Source organism: Nothoprocta perdicaria, unplaced genomic scaffold (assembly GCF_003342845.1).
Source record: "Nothoprocta perdicaria isolate Ctin4 unplaced genomic scaffold, notPer1 scaffold_173, whole genome shotgun sequence".
Taxonomy (NCBI): Eukaryota; Metazoa; Chordata; class Aves; order Tinamiformes; family Tinamidae; genus Nothoprocta; species Nothoprocta perdicaria.
The window spans coordinates 1,226,709-1,245,568 of NW_020454905.1; the positions used below are offsets into that span (position 1 = coordinate 1,226,709).

Consider the following 18,860-nt stretch of genomic DNA (forward strand, 5'->3'; position numbering starts at 1 on the left):
TTTATTTTTGCTTCAGAGTTGCTCTTTTATTGCTTTCATTATTTTATCTGTCAAACTGAGGATTGTAACTAACTGTTCTTTTAACTCATATATATATATATATGGTGCATATACCTAATGCTTTAAAGAATGCCAGATTGGTTTGACTCCCTTTCTTGGAAATCTGCTTAACGAAACATTGGGTGATCTTAACAACAGTAAAAGACATTTAGAAYCTTGGCCACCTTATCTGAGCAGGGTAGTGACCTCCAAATCCTCTAGCTCTCCAGTACATTCTCTGAAGTGGGTTATGCCTTTCTGCATTCTTGCTACAGCTGCTGATACACTGTGTCCTGGGGAAGGCCATCAGGCACTGCATTTTCACCTGGAGCTCAGGTGGGAGCTGAGCATCTATTGGTTTAGTTACAGAGAAGAAGTAGAAGGACTCGTGTACCCAGGTTGGAATTAGATTTCCATGTGAATTTGGGAGTTCTTAAAGTCACTACCTTTATACAGGTCAAAACCTCTTCTCCCAAAAGGTTGAATACTTGAAGAAAATTGCACAGGAAGTTGCTGATTATAAAATGGGAGTATTTCAGCTCTTCCAAGAAAAGAAGATCTCAAAAAGGTCATCATTTTCTCTAATGTGCCTTGACATGCCATTGCTTTTGATTTAGGCAAGAGTGCTATTATATAGAGTTATGAGCTCCAGCTTTTTGATTGCATTGGTTCCTGTCATGAACAGTAATTTTTTCCTAGCAAAAGTTTACCTAAAAAAAAAATAAAAGATAGGATTACTTTTTTTTTTTTTTTTTTTTAAGTGTTCGTATCTTCTAGTATCTTCTTGCTGATACAGAGAAAGGAAAGAAATGGTAAGTGACTTTTAATATATCTCACAGGCTTGTATGTGCAATCATAATAAACAGGTAAATAATACAAAGATTTATATGCTTGTCTTATCAGGTCTCTTATTTTTAAAAATGCATCCCTGTTTATGAAATTCATTTTGTGGTTTGTTTGGTTTTTTTTGAACAAGGGACCAAAGTATGTTGCTCATCATTTTCTTTTAATAAGGAATAGACTGTGTGATACTCTACATCAAAACCAGAACCAGAATAAATTTTTACACAYAAACTGACAATAATGTTTTCATTTCTTTAAATTACTAGGGCAACATTCCTACATTTTTGCATAACCAACAGATGTGAGAAGCAGTGGAATATTTGTCTTCATTGAAATCAGTGCCGTTTCTACTTAGGCTTCTTAGAAGAAAAYGACTTCACGAATATTAACCATCAACTAATTAAGACATACTTAATTAAATGCAAATGCTACTTAGTGAAAGCAATTGAGAGAAAAGCATGTGGTTAGGGATTTAGAAACTGATTTGACACTGAGAGTTAACAGCTAGGAACCTAAGCTGTACAACTGAATGCAGACACTTTCTACTTTATGAGACACAGAGAAAATAGACAATCTTTCCAGTGTTCATTGAAAAACTTTGAGGTTACAGGAGTAAAATACATTGAGACCATAAACTTTATATTAGTTATTCTTAATGTTTAACTATAAAGTGTGTTCAAAAATTGCTCAAAATGTTGGAAAATTATCAGGCTAATTCATGCAGAGAGCTAGTGGTTCAGGATCTAGAATATAAAATAATTGCGTGTAAGCATACATATTTGCTATTGTTTTCAAGGACATTACCATTTTACTAACATTAAAGCCTACATTGACATCCTTTAACATTAGAGAGACGAATAAACACTCTCAAGATATTATGAAGGTTGGTGGGATTAATAAAACATTTAAATTCCCTGATGTCTATCAAATAATTTTTTATATATAAAGTATTGAACTAGTTCAAGAACAAAAATTGTTCTGTGATACTGTTTTTTTTTTCTCCAATTATTCTTCTTTAAGATTTTGTGCTAAACTAGTCCCTAAATGATGAATTGCATGTAAATATTGTTGTTTTCCCTTTCAGTGGCTTTTTTGATTAGGTTTTCAGAGATTAACTTCTAAATTCTCTCTGTAGAAAAATCTGGGTCAGCTTGTCATGGGAGTGCATGGATTTTAATTAGAAACATGTGCTAGGAGAAAGACAGCCTTCTGCAGAAAATACCATATAAAAGGAAAAAAAAAWWMMAAAAAAATCACTAATACCAAAAAATCTCTCGTTGTGTGGGGTGTGTATCGTACTGCATTTCCAATCAGCAGTTCTGGTGAAGCCACAGTGAGACACAAAGGCTTCAAGAGGACAGAGAGCAGCTGCCAAATTTTGCAAAAGGGCAGAATTTGAATGAAAATGTTGTGGTTTTCTACTTTTTGCTATGCACGGATTGCAATGTCATTTCTACCTGTTCTGATCAATGCAGGGAAAAACAAATCCAAACTATTGCTGGAGCCCTGTGGTTTAGAAAGAAGTTAATTTGCTATGACAGTGTGTGCTGGGCAGGCGGGATTTGTCTTTTTTTTTTTGGTAAGCTTTGAGGGCTGATAATTGCTTAGCGGCGTGAAAGGCAGGCAATAGTGTTAGAAATGAAAAGAATCATGTTGTTTCTTCCTGATATTTTATCATTATCTTTTCATTAGCAGATATAAGGTGTCCTGTCATCTGAAAATGTGTTTTTGTGTGATGATTTSAATGGCTTTTCTGTAATGTGAAGAATTACCCACTAGAATATAAGTCTAAATATCAGCCAATATTTACACCAGATTTTACTAATGAAAGTCTAGTGCAGAAATCATGTGGAGAGAGAGGGAGGGAAACAGATCTTGTATACGGCAAGTTTGGACAAATTTGTAAGATATTTTCTTATTTCATTTTGGTGCTTTACTTAAAGGTTTGATTTTTTTTTATGTGTTTTAGTATACTGACATTTAGAGGAAACACATTAGCATTTTTACTGTACTATTATAATCTAGTTGTGACATTCTCATAATTTTCATGCAGTTACATTTTATTCTGTTTTTTTTTTGCTTCTTTTGTGCTGTAAAGTGCAATTGAAACAGCCACTTAGGYCCTTACAAATTGTGAGAAGAGAAAAAAAAATGCATTTTACACACTTTCAGTCAGACTACCTTTATATAACATTAGAAAATCAGTAAATATAATAATAAATAATTATAAAATTAAAAAGATAAAATTATTGCACATAGAAACTCCCCAGTAGAGAAATACATACTTTGCTAACCTCAGGTATGGAGAGTTGTAGAAGTGAATCCCATAGGAAAAACAATGTTGAGCACCTACCGCAGACCTATTTTTACCAGATTGGCAGATAGATAGATAGATAGATAGATAGATAGATAGATAGATATTCACAGGTAGTTCAAGGCTGAGCTGTTCCTGGTGGACACAGTTCACTCCAACTCCTCTGCCAGTTCGAGGAGGTTACTCGGCATGCTCAAAGGCTGACCAGGGTATTAGTGTCACAGAATCAGAATGGCTGAGGTTGGAAAGGACCCCTAGAGATCATCTAGTCCAACTCCTCTGCTACAGCAGGGACACCTGGGGCATGTGGCACAGAGTGGCATCCAGACAGGTTCTGAAGACCTCCAGAGAAGGAGACTCCACAACCTCCCTGGGCAGCCTGTTCCACTGCTCTGTCACCCTCACAGTAAAGTTCACGTGGAGATGGAACCTCCCATGTATCRTTGCTCCTTATCCTGTCACTGGCCACTACTGAGAAGAGTTTGGCCCCTTCCTCCCTACATTTACCCTTCAGGTATTTGAATAAGGTACCCTCAGGTATGAGGGTACATATGGGTCTTGATATGGAAGGATCCTCTATGGGGAATTGTGTGGGTAAAGAGCAGCCTACTTTTGGCTGTTTCAACCATCCAGCTCCACCCAGGAGGCAGCCTAGCACTTTGAGGCAGATGTTTTTTCATCGTGGCAAAGGAAGGAACACATAAATGGCAACCAGTACAAGTCATGTAGATTTTAACATGGTGTGAAATAACTGTGTTTCTTCCCCCTGGCTAGTGCCACTAACTGATAGCAGTGTTGAAATGAGGGTTGCTGCTCACAGTCAGACTTTTTACAGCATTTTTCTGCCAGGACTTCTCAGGCTTGTGGTCCATCATTGTTTATTTTGTCTGGACGGAAGCTCCCGTGTCTCAAGGCATTATTGAAGGTCATTAAATGTAGCCAGACTTTCWTTGCCCACAGACACAGAGTATTTGAAAGCCAGGCTCAGGTGTGTTGAAAGCATTTTGGGTGTAGTAGCTTTCCCACAACAACACCCTGTGAGTGCCCATTTCAGCTACATGGGTAAGGTGAGRAAGTCACTAACAGGGCCATCAACTGGGAGAGTGCTGCCTGTAACTGATATAATTACATACAGGAAACACAATATATAGCCTAGGAGGGATAACTCTGTACATCTAGATCAAGCAGCAATTTGGACTATCATTCCTTTCCATCATTTTGCATTTGCACATCCTTGTTTTAAATGCACAGATTTAAAAACACCCTTTGTTGTTGTTGTTTTTTGTTTTGTTTTGGAATCTCAGAAGCACCAGTACCTTTGAGCAGGTTGGACTAAGCAGTGCAGTCTGCAGGAGGCTGCAGTTTTCAATGTTACGCTCCATTGCTGTCATTAATTGTTTTACGGACTTTCGACTGTGTCTCTATGATTTGTTTTACCACTCTGTGATACATCTGCCCTTTACAGATTATTACAGAATTCTTTAAATGACTTATAATAGCAATATTCAAAGCCCTCACATGAGATGATCCTATTTATTATGAATGTGGTACCAATTTCTGCATGATTTGTATTGGGTAATAATTTAGCCTTTGAGAGATTATAGCTGGTTTCCAGGTTCAAGAGTGAGACCAAGTTAATTACTTGATTGCAAGGAACCACTACCACATTTCTATTTTATGTTGATTTTAGAGGAGAGTTCAACCATTCTCCGTGCCTCATTGAATCCAGCAGTGATTTTGCTGTTCATTTTAGGGCTTTAAAATAATTTTGCCCTCTGTTAGGCAATTGCCTCTCCATTTACTGCAGGTCAGGATTTGACAGCAATTTTTTGCTGGGCACTGAAGCATGCATCATACTAAAGATGCTCAACAGGCAACGGAGTTTTCTTGCYGTGTCTTACAGTAGTATTACTAGCTCTAGAATTTTTTTTTTCTTTTTAAGACATTTTGCAAGAAACTTAAATATCATGCGTATTTTATAACTGAGAAGGAAAAACACAAAGTAATGACATGAACTGGCTGCATCAGACGTAGAACCTGAGTGTGCAGAACCTGAGTCTGAGGTTCTAAACAAAATTTTCACGCTAGCCACACTAGCTAGAGGGCTTCCACATCACAAAGTTGGCCAAAAAGGGGTTTTAATGTAATGGCACTCTTGACTGCTTACCTAGCAAGAGCTGGCCTAACAGATCAGGGGTTGAAGGTTGAAGGGCTGGTTTCTCTGTAGTCTCCACTGCTGCCAGAAAYTGCTAAAACTCTCAGCAAAGATATAATCAGTTATAGACATTTTATATTCTTGAGAAAGAAAACCCTTGTTGTGTCATGCCATTTCTAAATGTAGTCACTCTTTCCAGGTCAGTTTGGAGAATTTAGGCTCTAGTATGCAKGTGTTGCCTAAGAAAAATATATCATTCAACTAGATAAGCACAAAACAGCCTCTCGAAGGGGAAGAGGGTTTTTATGTCACATTTTTGCTTCTGTTTTTCTGGGGGTTTCTGGGGAGCGCAGGACTCTCTTTTTCTTTTAGAATATAAGTTCTTAAGGGCAGGGACTTTTCATTCATTTTTATGGAGATCTGTACCATCTCTTGTGCAACATGGATACGTAACAGTAAAACTCAAATATTAGACTACAGATGATGAACTTTCAAGTGGGACTTTTTCCAAGTTTTTAAGTCTCTACATTGGCCTTGTTCCCAGCGTATAGCCGAGTGTTCCTGGTAGCTGACTGCACTATACACTTTAAAGAGAATGGCTACAAAGGTCAAGATGTTCATAAAATCATTAGTGAAATGTCAGAAACAATTTAGTCCAAGTAAAATATCTCCCTGAAGGTATGAACTACCCATTATAAAATATTTCTTCCAACTGCATTTCTGTCCATTGCCTTCATCAYGTAAGAACTGGACTCCTGACAAAAACTGCATGCTAATATATAAGATAACAAATTTAGAAAATTTTTTTGAACAAGCACATAATAAAAGACTTGCAAGACTTTGAAGGCTTTTTTTATTTTAAATATAAACTTCAAATGAAACTRAAATCTCTGAGCCTAACCTGAGTTTCCAGTTAAAGTCATAATGATTGATAGGTGATTGATATGATTGATATAAGTTAGTGAGAGTATTTTAATGTGGTTGTATGATGCACTTTGTTATAATAGTGGTATTACTTGTAAGGTGTGGATATGTCCTAGTAGTTTACATTGTGGAGCCCTACCTGGAGAGGGAAGAGTTTGAGGATTAGGTTCATCCCTTTTCTAGCTTAATTCTTTCACAAAGTTGCTTGCTGCAGAGCTGAGGAGGGCTGAGCTTTGCAGTTCTGCAGTGGCTAAAGTTTCTTCAGGAATAAAATATTTGACACTGGTAAGTGGATGATTGAGGACCCCCATCTTTCCCTTTTTTTGGAAAAGAAATGGGCATTAGTTATTGTGGGAATCATGATATAGTATGAGTATAGAGATGCTCTCTATATTAATATTAATAATTGGCAGAAACTCTTGTTTCAGAGGTTTGAAGACTCTGTAAAGGTTAAATGACAGAAATGTAGATTCTGTTTAGATTAGATTGATTCATTTTATTCATTTAGATTGATTCATTTAGATTGATTCATTTTATTATTATTCTGTTAAGCAATGAAAGCCTAATTTGGAGCTCATATAAAGCAATATTTATAGATCTTTGCTTGATTTACAGCATACACACTTCTCGTTGAATTAGCTTTCAGAATCCAGGTGGCAATCATTAATGTCAGCTAATGTCTTCATCATTAAATTACAAAGTATTTAATGATTATTTTTAACAAATGTTTGATATATTGAGAACTTATTTTCATTGCAAATCTTGATGAGACGTCATTCATTGACATTAGCTATTAAAACAAAATAGCTGACATGGTGGATCATAACATATGTAATATAATAGATGGTCCTGTTCAGTTCCACGGAGATTAGCTATACATCAATAACATTTTAGTAGATCAATCGTAACTCATTAGAAGTTTTTATAYCCCAGCACTGCAAGGATGATATAACACAAAAAGCATTCAGATGCTTTTGAAAGTTAATGCCTTTCAGATAACTTTAAAGAATTCCCTATGTGTAATTGAGACTGCATCAGAACTTGGTTACATGGGGTTAATGGAGCCTTCCAAGCCCAGAGGTCTCTCATATGCAGCTTTTTCACAGTTCCTTGTAACTGGCATCGTGTATAAGGCTCCTCCTCAGTCCCCGAGGATTCACTGAAATCACCTTTTCTAATTGGAGTTTATGGTAACAAGGATTAAACTTTAAAACTCTGRCCGCATCTCTCTTTCTCTCTCTCTTTTTTTTTTTTTCCTCCATTGGTCTAAAGTGAAGATTAATCCTCAAGCTTTTGTTGCTCTTTCCGAGAATTTTTGATGTCTGAGATCTTTGTTATTCTTAATGGATAAGAACTGACCTGGTGAGGGAAACACTTGGCCCCTTGCAGAACTCACCATTTTATGATTAGGATCCTGTTCTGCTAAACTCCAGTCACTAGTTGATCTCGTATGCCAAAAAAAAAAAAAAAAAAAAAAAAAAAAAGGAATCCTCTACTTTAAACACTGACTAGTATTTTATTAAGCAATTTATACTTGCCTGGGTCTTTTTAGCTTAATTAAGATTGTTCTGATAGAATAAAAATGCCCACTTTGGGGTTTGTTTTTCTTGTTGTTTTGATAGTTCAGTGACATAATGACACGTACTGGTTTGGCTAATTAGGGAAGACCTTTATGATGAAACAAAACTCCCTGACTCCAGCTTGCTGCAACTGTCTTTATGTTTTGATGCACAACTACAATTCGAAAGATAAATTGGGGGTTATAAAACAGACACAGAACAAATTTATTGAACTAAAAGTTAGGATACTTTTCTCCTTCCTCAACAAATATGTGTTAAGAGTAGATGTCTAATACACTCGCATTGTCTATTTATACAGTTTTCTGTAGGTGTGTTAAATACTCTGTTTTTCACAGTAGTATTTTTTTTTAATGTAACCAGAAATATAATAACAAAATGAAATATCAAATATCACCCATGCTGGCATCCATTTCAGTGGAATGTCGCATTAAACTAAGCTCAAGCGTGTTCTGACATCAAGGCAGAGAAGTTATTTTAACAACAAACCTATTCATCTTGTTTACGTACAAGAACAGAATCTAATTTACTTGTGAGCCCATCTGGGTGAGGTTGCTCATTTTAAGTTAATTGAACCAACAATGGACTGCCACTGGCCTTTTCTTTCCCAGGAGAAGAGGTCGAGAGGCAGCTGTGCAGAGACGCCATCTACCCCATCCCCGTGGCCTGCGATGCTCCRTGCCCCCAGGACTGCGTGCTCAGCACGTGGGCCTCCTGGTCCTCCTGCTCGCACACCTGCTCCGGCAAAACCACCGAGGGAAAGCAGCTGCGCGCCCGCTCCATCCTGGCCTACGCTGGTGCAGGTAGGCCCGCCTGCTTGGCCGCGCCGGCCTTCCCCTGAGCTACCGACTGCCCCTGTGGTGTCAAAATACGATTCTGTGAGCAGAAAAGAAAAATTAAACTGTGTTTTTTTCCTTTTTTTTTTTGGTGTAGAAATGCTATTTAAATATAGGTGCTAAATTTAGGCATGGTGCTGTTTTCTAAAAGTTTATCTTGCTGCTGATTTCAGTTAATGCTGTCCTTTGTTATTTTGTACTACTGTCTGAAATTCAAGCGTATTGTTTTCCTTTGTTTTCTATTTAAATTAAGCAAGTGCAATCAGCAATTAAAGATATTTACAGAGGACTGTTAATAACTCTAGTGAAAATTCAGCTCCTCTTTGGTAAGTATGTAAGTATGAATGTTAACAAGATTTTAATGGTTTACAAGAAATGGTTTACAAGAAAGGTTAACAAGATTTTAATGGTTTCAAACATTTTTTTTGTTTGTTTGTTTTCTTAGTAAAAATAGGTAATTATTGTTCCCACATTATTTATTCATAGTGTAACTTTGTTTGTCCTGCAATTCCTCATGCATGGGAGTAGTTTCCATTCATGTAAGTGGTTTGCAGTTAATGCAAATAGAAGACATAGCTGTGGTAAGAAAGAGAAGTAAAAAGGTTTTGTAGCTTCATGATATAAGCTCATCTTTGATTATTTCCTCTGGTTCCTACAGCTGATTTTATTTGTTTTGTTTTTAAATATACATTGTGTTTTGGACTAGAACAAATGTATGTAGTTCTAAAATGGCCACTTCAGGCTTGCTGGTGTCTGACTGGTAAACCCTGTCCTGGCCAACATTTAGAAGCAAGGGGACATTTTTTACCAACAAATTCTTGGGAAACCTTAATCTTTTACTTAAAAATAACATTGAAAAGAAGAGTAAATACTATGAAAAGGTTGTATGCATGTTTTAATTCCCCTTTTAAATGTTATATGCTATATTTCTTCATAATTGAGATGAAGTTTAGCTGAACTTCGATTTTAGTGTCTCTCATGGAAACATTTTGAGAGGAAACTCAGAACACATTTTTGGATGACACTGCAAATAAATATTCTTTTCATATCTACTTGCTTTGTGTAGGTCAAGATAGAAAACATTTTCTGTCTGCTTACACAATTTTTACTGGAGGCAGGGGTTTAACATCCTGACTAGTGAAAATCAAAAGTATTCCAGAAATATTTCTATTTTCTTATGCTGCTTTTTCAAATGCCTTAGTTTGGTTCTAAGGAGGACTTTGGGACTTAACATATCAGGATAATATGCAAGGCAGAGGATGCAGCAAAGCATAGAAGCACAGACTGAATCTTAAGCAGGTGAATTTTACTTCTCTCTGTTGTGTAATGATCAGAGTCAACAAATGATCACAAAGAAAGATTGACAGATCCCAAGCCACAGAGGCAGTCGAGGTGAGAGCCCTTTGCTGCCCAAGCGAACTCATTACTCATTTGATGTTGTAGCTCCACAGCTTGCCTATAAACCTGGCCTGTTTACCTCTGTACAGAGAGGAGGTTTTTCTGAGCTGTTTTAAGATCACAAGCACTGGAGCAATTTTGCTGCAGTACCTTCAGCCTGGCATTCCTTTGCATGCTGTAAAAAATCCAGAGTATATGTGTATATAAATACATAAACACACATATATACATATTAATGTATCTTTCAGGCTTTGGAATAAACTTTTCACCTTTACTTACATGATACTTACGTGTCAGGTTAGGTTCAATTTTGGGGCTTCATTGAAATTAAACTTAATGTCTGGTAAAATTCCTGTATACTGTAGTTCTCTGTGGCCTGGCGAGTGCCCATGTGGCTCCTCAGCTGCAGTAGGGAGCCGTGTGCGGGGCGTGCGCTGGGACACGGCTGCAGGTTCCAAGGGAGCAGAGTGTGGGAACATGTTAATGGAGCTGGTTGTCTGCATCCTGCTGATAGCAATAAGGCAGCTCCACATGAACCTCTTCTGGGGGGAACCTACCGTCCTCATTTCTATTCAGAGCTTATCAAAAGCTGCATGTTATTATTAATAATTGTTATGTGTTAATGTAAATTCTGTAAATACCATTTTAAACCCAAGTCATATAAATGCAAGACCAATAATTCCTTTAACACGTTAAAATCGTGTCCTGAAGACAGTTATTAATTCATTCCTAGCAGTCCCACCACTGATCCTGTTTGGATTTTTGAACTTTTTCTCAAATTGCTGGTATTAGAGACAGAAAAATGACATAGGTAAGCTACTTTGTGGCAATTCCTGTATAATGTAGCCATGGTATTTGTCAGTTTTCATTCCGAATATAACAAATATAGGACAAATATAAACAATTGTACGTAAATATACTATCCTCACACTATCAGGATTGCAGATGAATTGATGAAGGAAGGTGCAAGTCTATTGCCAACCTCTGCATAAGGCCAAGCTTGGCTTCTGTGATGACTTAAGTAGCCTGGGTTTATCTCTCAGGGTCCTTGATCTCGTGCATCCTGCTGCGAGATGTCACAGTGAATTGAGTCTACAAACCTGACAAGATCAAAGCATTCCAGTTATAACAAACACAAGGATTATTGCAATCCCTCCAAGTGACTCAAGTGCTTAATTCTCCTTCATCGGGTTACTTTAACCTGAACGACCCATTCAAATTACTGAGGCTGTGTAAATACATCTTAAATATGCTGTTGTATGCGAGTCTCAAATGGCTTCCTGTGAGTGGATTGTCTCTATGATTCAGTTTCTCTCTTCTTTGAATAATAATAATAATAAAATCTTTTGGCATGTTAGTAGAGACAAATGAAAGCCTGTGATAGAACTACATCTTTTCACACTGAAGTCCTAATTCTTTTCTTATTTCTCAGCTGTCCATTCTACTGAAGTGGTTTGAAGAAGCCATTAAGTTAGYGTAACTGGTCAGCAGAAAAGAGATGCGATATAATAGATTTTCATGGACATTTCAGAATAGGATTAATTCAGCATTTTTATAATAATTCCTTGGTTACCAGGATAGAGTCACAGGAAGATTTTAAGGTTTTAATATAAATTACATTAGTGACAGCATTTTCCACTAAACTTTAGGGTAAGTTGAGATGGGGTGAGCAAGTATCTCTTGTTGGTACGTCATTTGCATCACTGCCAATACCTCTTCCTGATGCAGCAAGTTAACTTGGGAAAGTCATTGACTCAAAATTTAAAATATCAGGAGAGGACATAATGCTATAACATGGTACATCACGTATTTGAAGAAATGTTTTATTTGAAACAAACTTTAATGGCAATGATGGAAGCAGTGCATGTGGATGCCAGTATCTTGCTATGGTTATTGTATGTTCATAGACTAATGAAGTATAACACTAGAGGGACTATAAAGTATGATCTCATGTATTACTGAATTGAATGGTATAGAATATCAGCTGTCAATTTGACAGGGTGCAGTAGCTCAGACTTCTCATATAGSAAATAAATTAATTTACTGAATGTATAAGGAATACATGAATCAAAGGAGTTTCTTCTCTACTCAGGCAAATACTGGTTTTCATGCCTTAAAATCTTACTATTGTTAAGATTCCACCATAATTAATCTGTATAGTTGCAGGCTTTTTAATATAGTCACTCTTCTTATACTTGACTTTTGTTTTGTTTTTAATTTGCATATATACTCCTGCCTGAAATTGCAGTGCTTGATAACAAAACCAAAAGCATAAAATTGATTCRTTGTTTTCCCAACAAATCACCTATTCCTCAGAGGATGAGTGTTGGAGAAGCCATGGGTTTTCATGAATTTGGACTGAACTCAAGTGAAACAGGGATAAGAAAGAACATAGTTTTGGAGATCGCAAATGTGAATTTCCAGCTAGGCTGATGAAAGGATTTTTCATCCAAGGAGAACAGAGGCAGAGGAAGTTACTTCTTCACCTTACCCTTTGGAGCTCACCAGTTGAGACGTGTATGTGGACATCTCCGACACAAGAGCTGTCCAAGTAAACGCTTGACCAAGAGCTGCTGGCTTGACCCCAGCTGCTGGCTTGTTGGGTGCTATTGGACAGGGCTCTCAAGGTTTCTCCTGTAGTGCTGCTTTAGTTGGATGATCAACATATACTCAGTGAGGAAGTGTCAGTGTTGGCAGAACTGGAGCAGGAGGTACTCACCAGCGTAGACATTCTTTATTCTTGCTTATTTGTGGTCTGCACATAGTAACACACATCTGTCTTCAGGACTTGAGCTGTCTGTGTCCCCACTGCCCATAGCAGAGARGAGATGTGCAAATTGAGTAATTTCAAGAGTTGCTTTAGTTTCTTCTATGCTCTTAAACTTTAAATACTTCAGAAAGATATTCAGTTAGTGTGCTGGGTGCAAGTAAATACTTTATATTCTAGTTGAAATGCATGTGTAAAATTACATGCATTTGAAATGCATTTATAAAATGATATCAAAAGATTAATCAAAATGATGCTTAAATATTTTAAAATTGCAAAGTAGTTAGAAACTTGGAATTTATCAAGAAAATGTCACACACACACACAAAGAAAAAGATTTACAAGAACTCATCATTGAGTATTCTAGAGTGAGGTGTCTTACCCATTGCAACTCCAATCAGGCAGATTGGAGTCCAAGCGGGCAGATTTCTCCTGCCTGCAAATCAGGCAGAAAAGCAATCTAAATACTTGACAATTCTAATAAACCATTCAAGGAAACTACCCAGTATCTCTGCTGTTTTGTGAGTAATATGCAGGTCCCTCTATAAAGCTAGCCTTTCATTTCTAAATATGCTTGCTTTTGTTTAAGTATCCAAACCAAGAAAAAATGCTGCAGCTGTTGTTCATACCTTAAAATGTTTATTTTTTAGTACTGCCAACCACAGTTATTTACACTCCTCTAATCAAGTATTAAATTAAAGTCTTATTGCTGTGGGCTCATTGTTGTTTCTGATAGACTTATTTTGGTTTTGGTGCAACTGTTTTATCTTTTCTATGGCTAAAACTACTGATTTTTATGTCCCTGTCAAAGCTGTTCTCATTTAGTGAAAGGCTCTCAAAGTTGAGCAGCTCTGATCATGGCATCCCTGCACAGATGCTATAAAGTACACCTCTGATTGCCCATTTTCCAACCCCTTCTGCTTTCTCTTTACCTATTTTAGTTTATGGGAGTACAGRGGAATAAGGTTTTCCTGGAGAGAATGGCACATTGTTTTATGTGTAAAGAGTATATTTTAGTAACACTCATATTTATTACTACTGGTAGCCAGTATTATTATTTCCAGATTCTGTTCATTCTGTTCATAACTTTCTTATACTTTCTACTGCTTTCATTTGCATAGAACTGCTTTGCCACTGAACTGCAGATGTTTGTGCAAAGATTTTTTTCCTAAACACTTACTGTCAATGTCACTCTCTGTTTATGTTTTTGAGGTTTCTTTTTTCTTATTTCCCTGAATTCTTGCATATTTGTCAAAACTGAATCAAAATTGTCACTTTATACTTAAATGCTTTAGGGTCTTGTGGATATGGCATCCATTCCAATGAGCCATTTCTTCCCCAGCATGTACACCTTTAATTTATGAATTYGCTTGAGTGCTCCCTTTGAGCTTCACCAATATCTGAAAATATGCTGTCTATATAATATGAAATGAATGAGTGTATTTTATCTTGCTGGAAGTCCCTGAGGTCATGTTGAATGGAAGTAATTAATTTAGCAACCTTGGAATGTCTTTATCCATTTAAATTTTTCCCTTTCTACCCCTTGTATTACGGGAGTCTCCTCCTCTTGTAAATCTTTTTTTTCCCCTCCTATTCTAAAGAATTTATGATTGTACTATGTTTGATTTATTAGCCTTTTCAAAAATACTCTTCTTCCAAACTTATTTGCTTATATTCCTTTAGGAAAATGCATATAACTTACTGCATTGATGTAACATCTTGAAATCTGTGACTATTGTGACAGACTTGAGTTGCATCTGTTCTGAATCAAAAAATGTAATTTCAGTCATTTTTGATTTGCCATTTGCAACTTGACAAGTTGTGGGATTGTAGTAACCTCACTTTTCAAAACTTACAATCAGCTAGTCTTTGGCATGGCTTCTTGAATGATAATAGTGAAGCTAACATTGTGTTTATTGTTGTAGCTCCAATAGTTTTATCCCAAATTCAGTTTATCCCAAATTCASTTTATCCCAAATTCCCCAAAATAGCCCTGTGGAGAAAATTCCAGGAAAAATCTAGAGATTTTGTCCCGTAAGTTAATTAGAAGAGTCTCCTATAATGACTGCTAGCTGTGCCGTGAAAGCAACTTAAGGAGTATAGTGTTTTCTCCTCTTATGATACTAGATTTATTTGTGTTGGCACACTTGAAGTATCCCTTTATTATTATTATTATTATTATTATTATTATTATTATTATTATACTTAATTTCTTGTTTAATATTTTTCAACAGTAAGTGCTTAAAACTCCTTCCCTCTTGCATATCTATAAGTCAAGGTGTCCATTCAACAGTGGGGCAGAAAGGCTAATATGTTCTCTGATAAATGTCTGATGTAATATATTTTTCTTTCAGAGAAAAGCTCAGGATTGTTCATATACTRTAACTAACACAAAACCATCTCTTTCAGTTGTTTTTCCTACACTTATTGTCTATTAGAAGAGAATATAATGTTGTTTAGGTTCTTGGCTCTCCATCAGCTGAAGATTGAAGTYTTATTGTTTCTCCATGAATAATTAAATAAATTCTTATATCTTGATTCTTTATGCCTTGCATCACTGGAGATCTGGTAGACATATCTACTTGTATGAATAGATATCGGGTTGCCTATGATCTAGTCTTGTAAGAAGGCTTTTTATTTGCAGAGCACTGAGAAGACAGATTAACTTTGAAGTGCATGAATGTAAAAAAAAGGAACATGTTATCTAAAACCGGTCACAACAAAGACAGCATTATCAGAGCTTTCCCGCGTGATTACTGGCACACGAATGCATTAAATCCTAACCTGCGACAGCCATTGCTGTCTCAGCCTGGGCCTCAGATTGCCAGCTGTGCCATGCTTCTTGGGTAATTATGAAACAGGGAGAAATATCCACTGGGAACTAGGACAAGAGTTCCAAAAATATTTTTAATTGATCCATGAATTAGACATAAACAGTGGTCTCTAGACATGCATAAACAAGAGCATGTAACCTTGTCTTCTGCCTAGAGCCTTCTTGCCTTCGTCTATTACCTCATACAGTCTCTTGGAAGGGGAACCCCTAGATAAAGGYCCTTTTGATTGCTTCAAAGGCATTTATTATCTAAGTCAGGGTCATTTTAGCAGTTACGTAGTAGACACGATATACATTTTCATTTATTGTCTCTGGATATTCTGACGTGTATTGTCTGTTTGCTGAAGTTTGTCCAAGTGGCATGTAAAGAATACAACAAAAGAATAGCCGGGTTCTTTTTATGTAATCAAAGTCATAGTATGATTTCCTAGTATATTTAATAAAACAGGCTGTTTTTATTTTCTTCTACTGCATGAACTTTTGCCCTGTTTTGTTGTTCCAGGAGGAATTCAGTGCCCCAATAGTAGTGCGCTACAGGAAACACGCAGCTGTAACGAACACTCTTGCACTGTGTATCATTGGCAGACCGGACCATGGGGACAGTGTATAGAGGATGCTTCTGTGTCTGCTTTCAACTCATCTGCCAGCTGGAATGGGGAGCCCACCTGTGCTGTTGGGATGCAGACAAGAAAAGTAATCTGTGTGAGAGTCAACGTGGGACAAGTGGGCCCAAAAAAGTAAACGTCTTCAAAACAAAATTTTCTTTCACATTGTAATTATTTTTCTATTTTACGTCTTTAAATGTGTGTAATCAAGATGGCTCCACACAAAGACAAAGTACYCCCTTGTCTTTGTCATTTTTTAGAAGTACAAAACCAAAGTTACAGGACTGTGAGGTATCCTTCTCACTGCTCGTTGAGTGGTTCTGCCCGCCACTGTGATTGCTGAATCTAGCCGGCTAATGTGTGTGGTGAGCAGTTCAGCACCATTTTGGAGATCCTGAAGAGAGCTTCAAGCAAGAGGTGCATTTATGTAGGTTAACATAGAGCCAGGCAAACATTTTACTACGAGTGTAAATATTGTGCAGCCTTTGTAAGTAAGTGCACGTGCTCGGAAGCAGAGCAGTGAGCTCACACAGTGCATCTGACATGGCAGTGTAGAGATGAAGCTGGTTTGAAAACCTTTGTTTAGAGGGCCCAGTGATTTCCTTTTACAATGAAATATATCAAGAGGATTAAATACAGAATAGTYGCTGGTAGAATGAATTTGATAATATCTCCGTAGAGTTTATCAGTCTCTAAATACATCCCATTTAGGAGAGATTCAGAGCTGAAACAGCTGAGAGATGAGGTCTTTCAGGAAGTCCACGAGGCAGCTATTCTCACACTAAATATTTGCAGTAAATAGTGCCTGTCATTTCTCACTTTATTCAGCAATACTAATTTCTAATTTACTTTAAATGGAAATATGGAGAATAGTGCTAGTACATTCAGTAATCTAAATTGTGATATGTGTACATTAAGCTTCTATTCTATCCTGTCATGTGATACCATTATATCGTTTAGTTGGTACTCAGATTAAAAAAAAATGCAGTGATTTATCTTCTTATTTTTAAATCTGCTGTTAATGTCTCTGATTTGACCTTAAATTTTGGGAAAGAGGACTGTTGTGTAGAGTCATAAATGAATCCTGTGAAATAAGAACAAAAACTGTTGGTTGATCCTTCAAACTGTCACATTAAAATCGGTCAATCGTTTTTACAAAACAAGACATTTGACATGAAAATCTAAATAAGAACCTTGTTTTAAACTTGCCTTAATAAAAAGAATTACTTTGGTACGATACAATCAATACTATTGGCCTTATCTGCCTCACAAGTTACAGACTTCAGCTCATATCACTTCTATTTAATTTGACCTTGAATAAGGATTGCAGAAAAATCAATACTTTGCTTTAAGCCACCTATACTAAACACAAGCAATATAAAAGATAGAAATTGTGTTCTAATTGAACTAATTGCCATGTCCAAGGATCTGAAGAGAGATTGCAGTGCTTAATGCTCCCAAAAGATGAAGTTCTGTGTGAAACAGTAAATATATAGAATTCCACCTTTTTGTAGGTTAATAGTTGCTGTAGTTCTTAAAGGAAAATAAATAGCAAGCCAGTGTTGACTACTTTTCAGAAACATTTTCATTTTTACCCCTAGAGAAAATTTCTGAAAATACAGTCACTGTATATAAATGGTGGCAAATCATTTTTTAAAGTGTATTGACTTTGTATAAGATGCATGCATATGTCATTTGATCTCCTGAATCCCATATAAAAAACAGATAGGGGAAAGAGGGCCTTGTTATAACTGAGAAGCTGGCACTGCTTCACACTGGTGTGTCATTTTGGAGAAGTTTATGCAGCTAGACAAGGAGCTGCAGGGAAAGCTGATGGAAATCATGAAGTAGCAAACATTGTAGCTGAAGACAGCATTCCTGCAGAGCTGCAGCTCATCTTTCCTTCACCTTCTTACCCGGCTGTTCCTTCCCCCCCATGCACAGAGGTACTTCTCCTGCAACTGCAGAGAGCACAGGTTCCTGGTAGTGCTAGTTGATGAGAATTTGCCTGGGCTCCCGCCAGCCTGGCAGGAAAGGTGCTTCATGCAAGCCAGGCTGCCCTAGCTGGTCCAGTCCAACTGTGAAATTGGTCTCTCGTCTCGCAGTACAAGATCTGCAGCAGCCAACAGGAGGAAGAAATGAGAATAATTGTGCTTTTCTGTAGTGATACAAAAGCTCCAAAATGTACAAGTGATGTTTTCCTTACCTCTTTATATAATCTTCCTATAATCCGCATATTATGCATTTTTAAAAAAAACCATGGCAACGTGGAATGATGAAAACAACCTACACTAATGAGTCCCATAAGTGGCAGCCCTATAAGCCTTTCTTTTATAATGATGAAGTCTCTTTTTAAAGCAAGCAAYGTTTTTTGTCCCTTCTGACAGTCTTTCACAGGCTTATTGATCTGGTCCTTTAAAACCTTTTTCTGATTTCTGTCATCATTGTGACCAGCTTCATGTGACCTATTTGTTCTTGTGTTAGCAGTCCTGCTTAGTTTAAGTATCCCTCCCTGCAGAATTTATGGTAAATTTACGAAGAGTTAGAAATATGTTTTGCTAAGATAAAC

The 18,860-nt window shown here is 36.9% G+C and overlaps 1 protein-coding gene across 1 annotated transcript in view; it reads left to right on the plus strand.

Annotated features, from left to right (window-relative positions):
• THSD7A (thrombospondin type 1 domain containing 7A) overlaps window positions 1-18,860 on the plus strand; it is a 199,692-nt gene that overhangs the window by 121,439 nt on the left and 59,393 nt on the right. Inside the window, exons 10-11 of the mRNA XM_026036254.1 lie at window positions 8,464-8,655; window positions 16,189-16,423. Of these exons, the coding sequence (XP_025892039.1) occupies window positions 8,464-8,655; window positions 16,189-16,423 (427 nt within the window). The remainder of the gene's footprint in view (window positions 1-8,463; window positions 8,656-16,188; window positions 16,424-18,860) is intronic.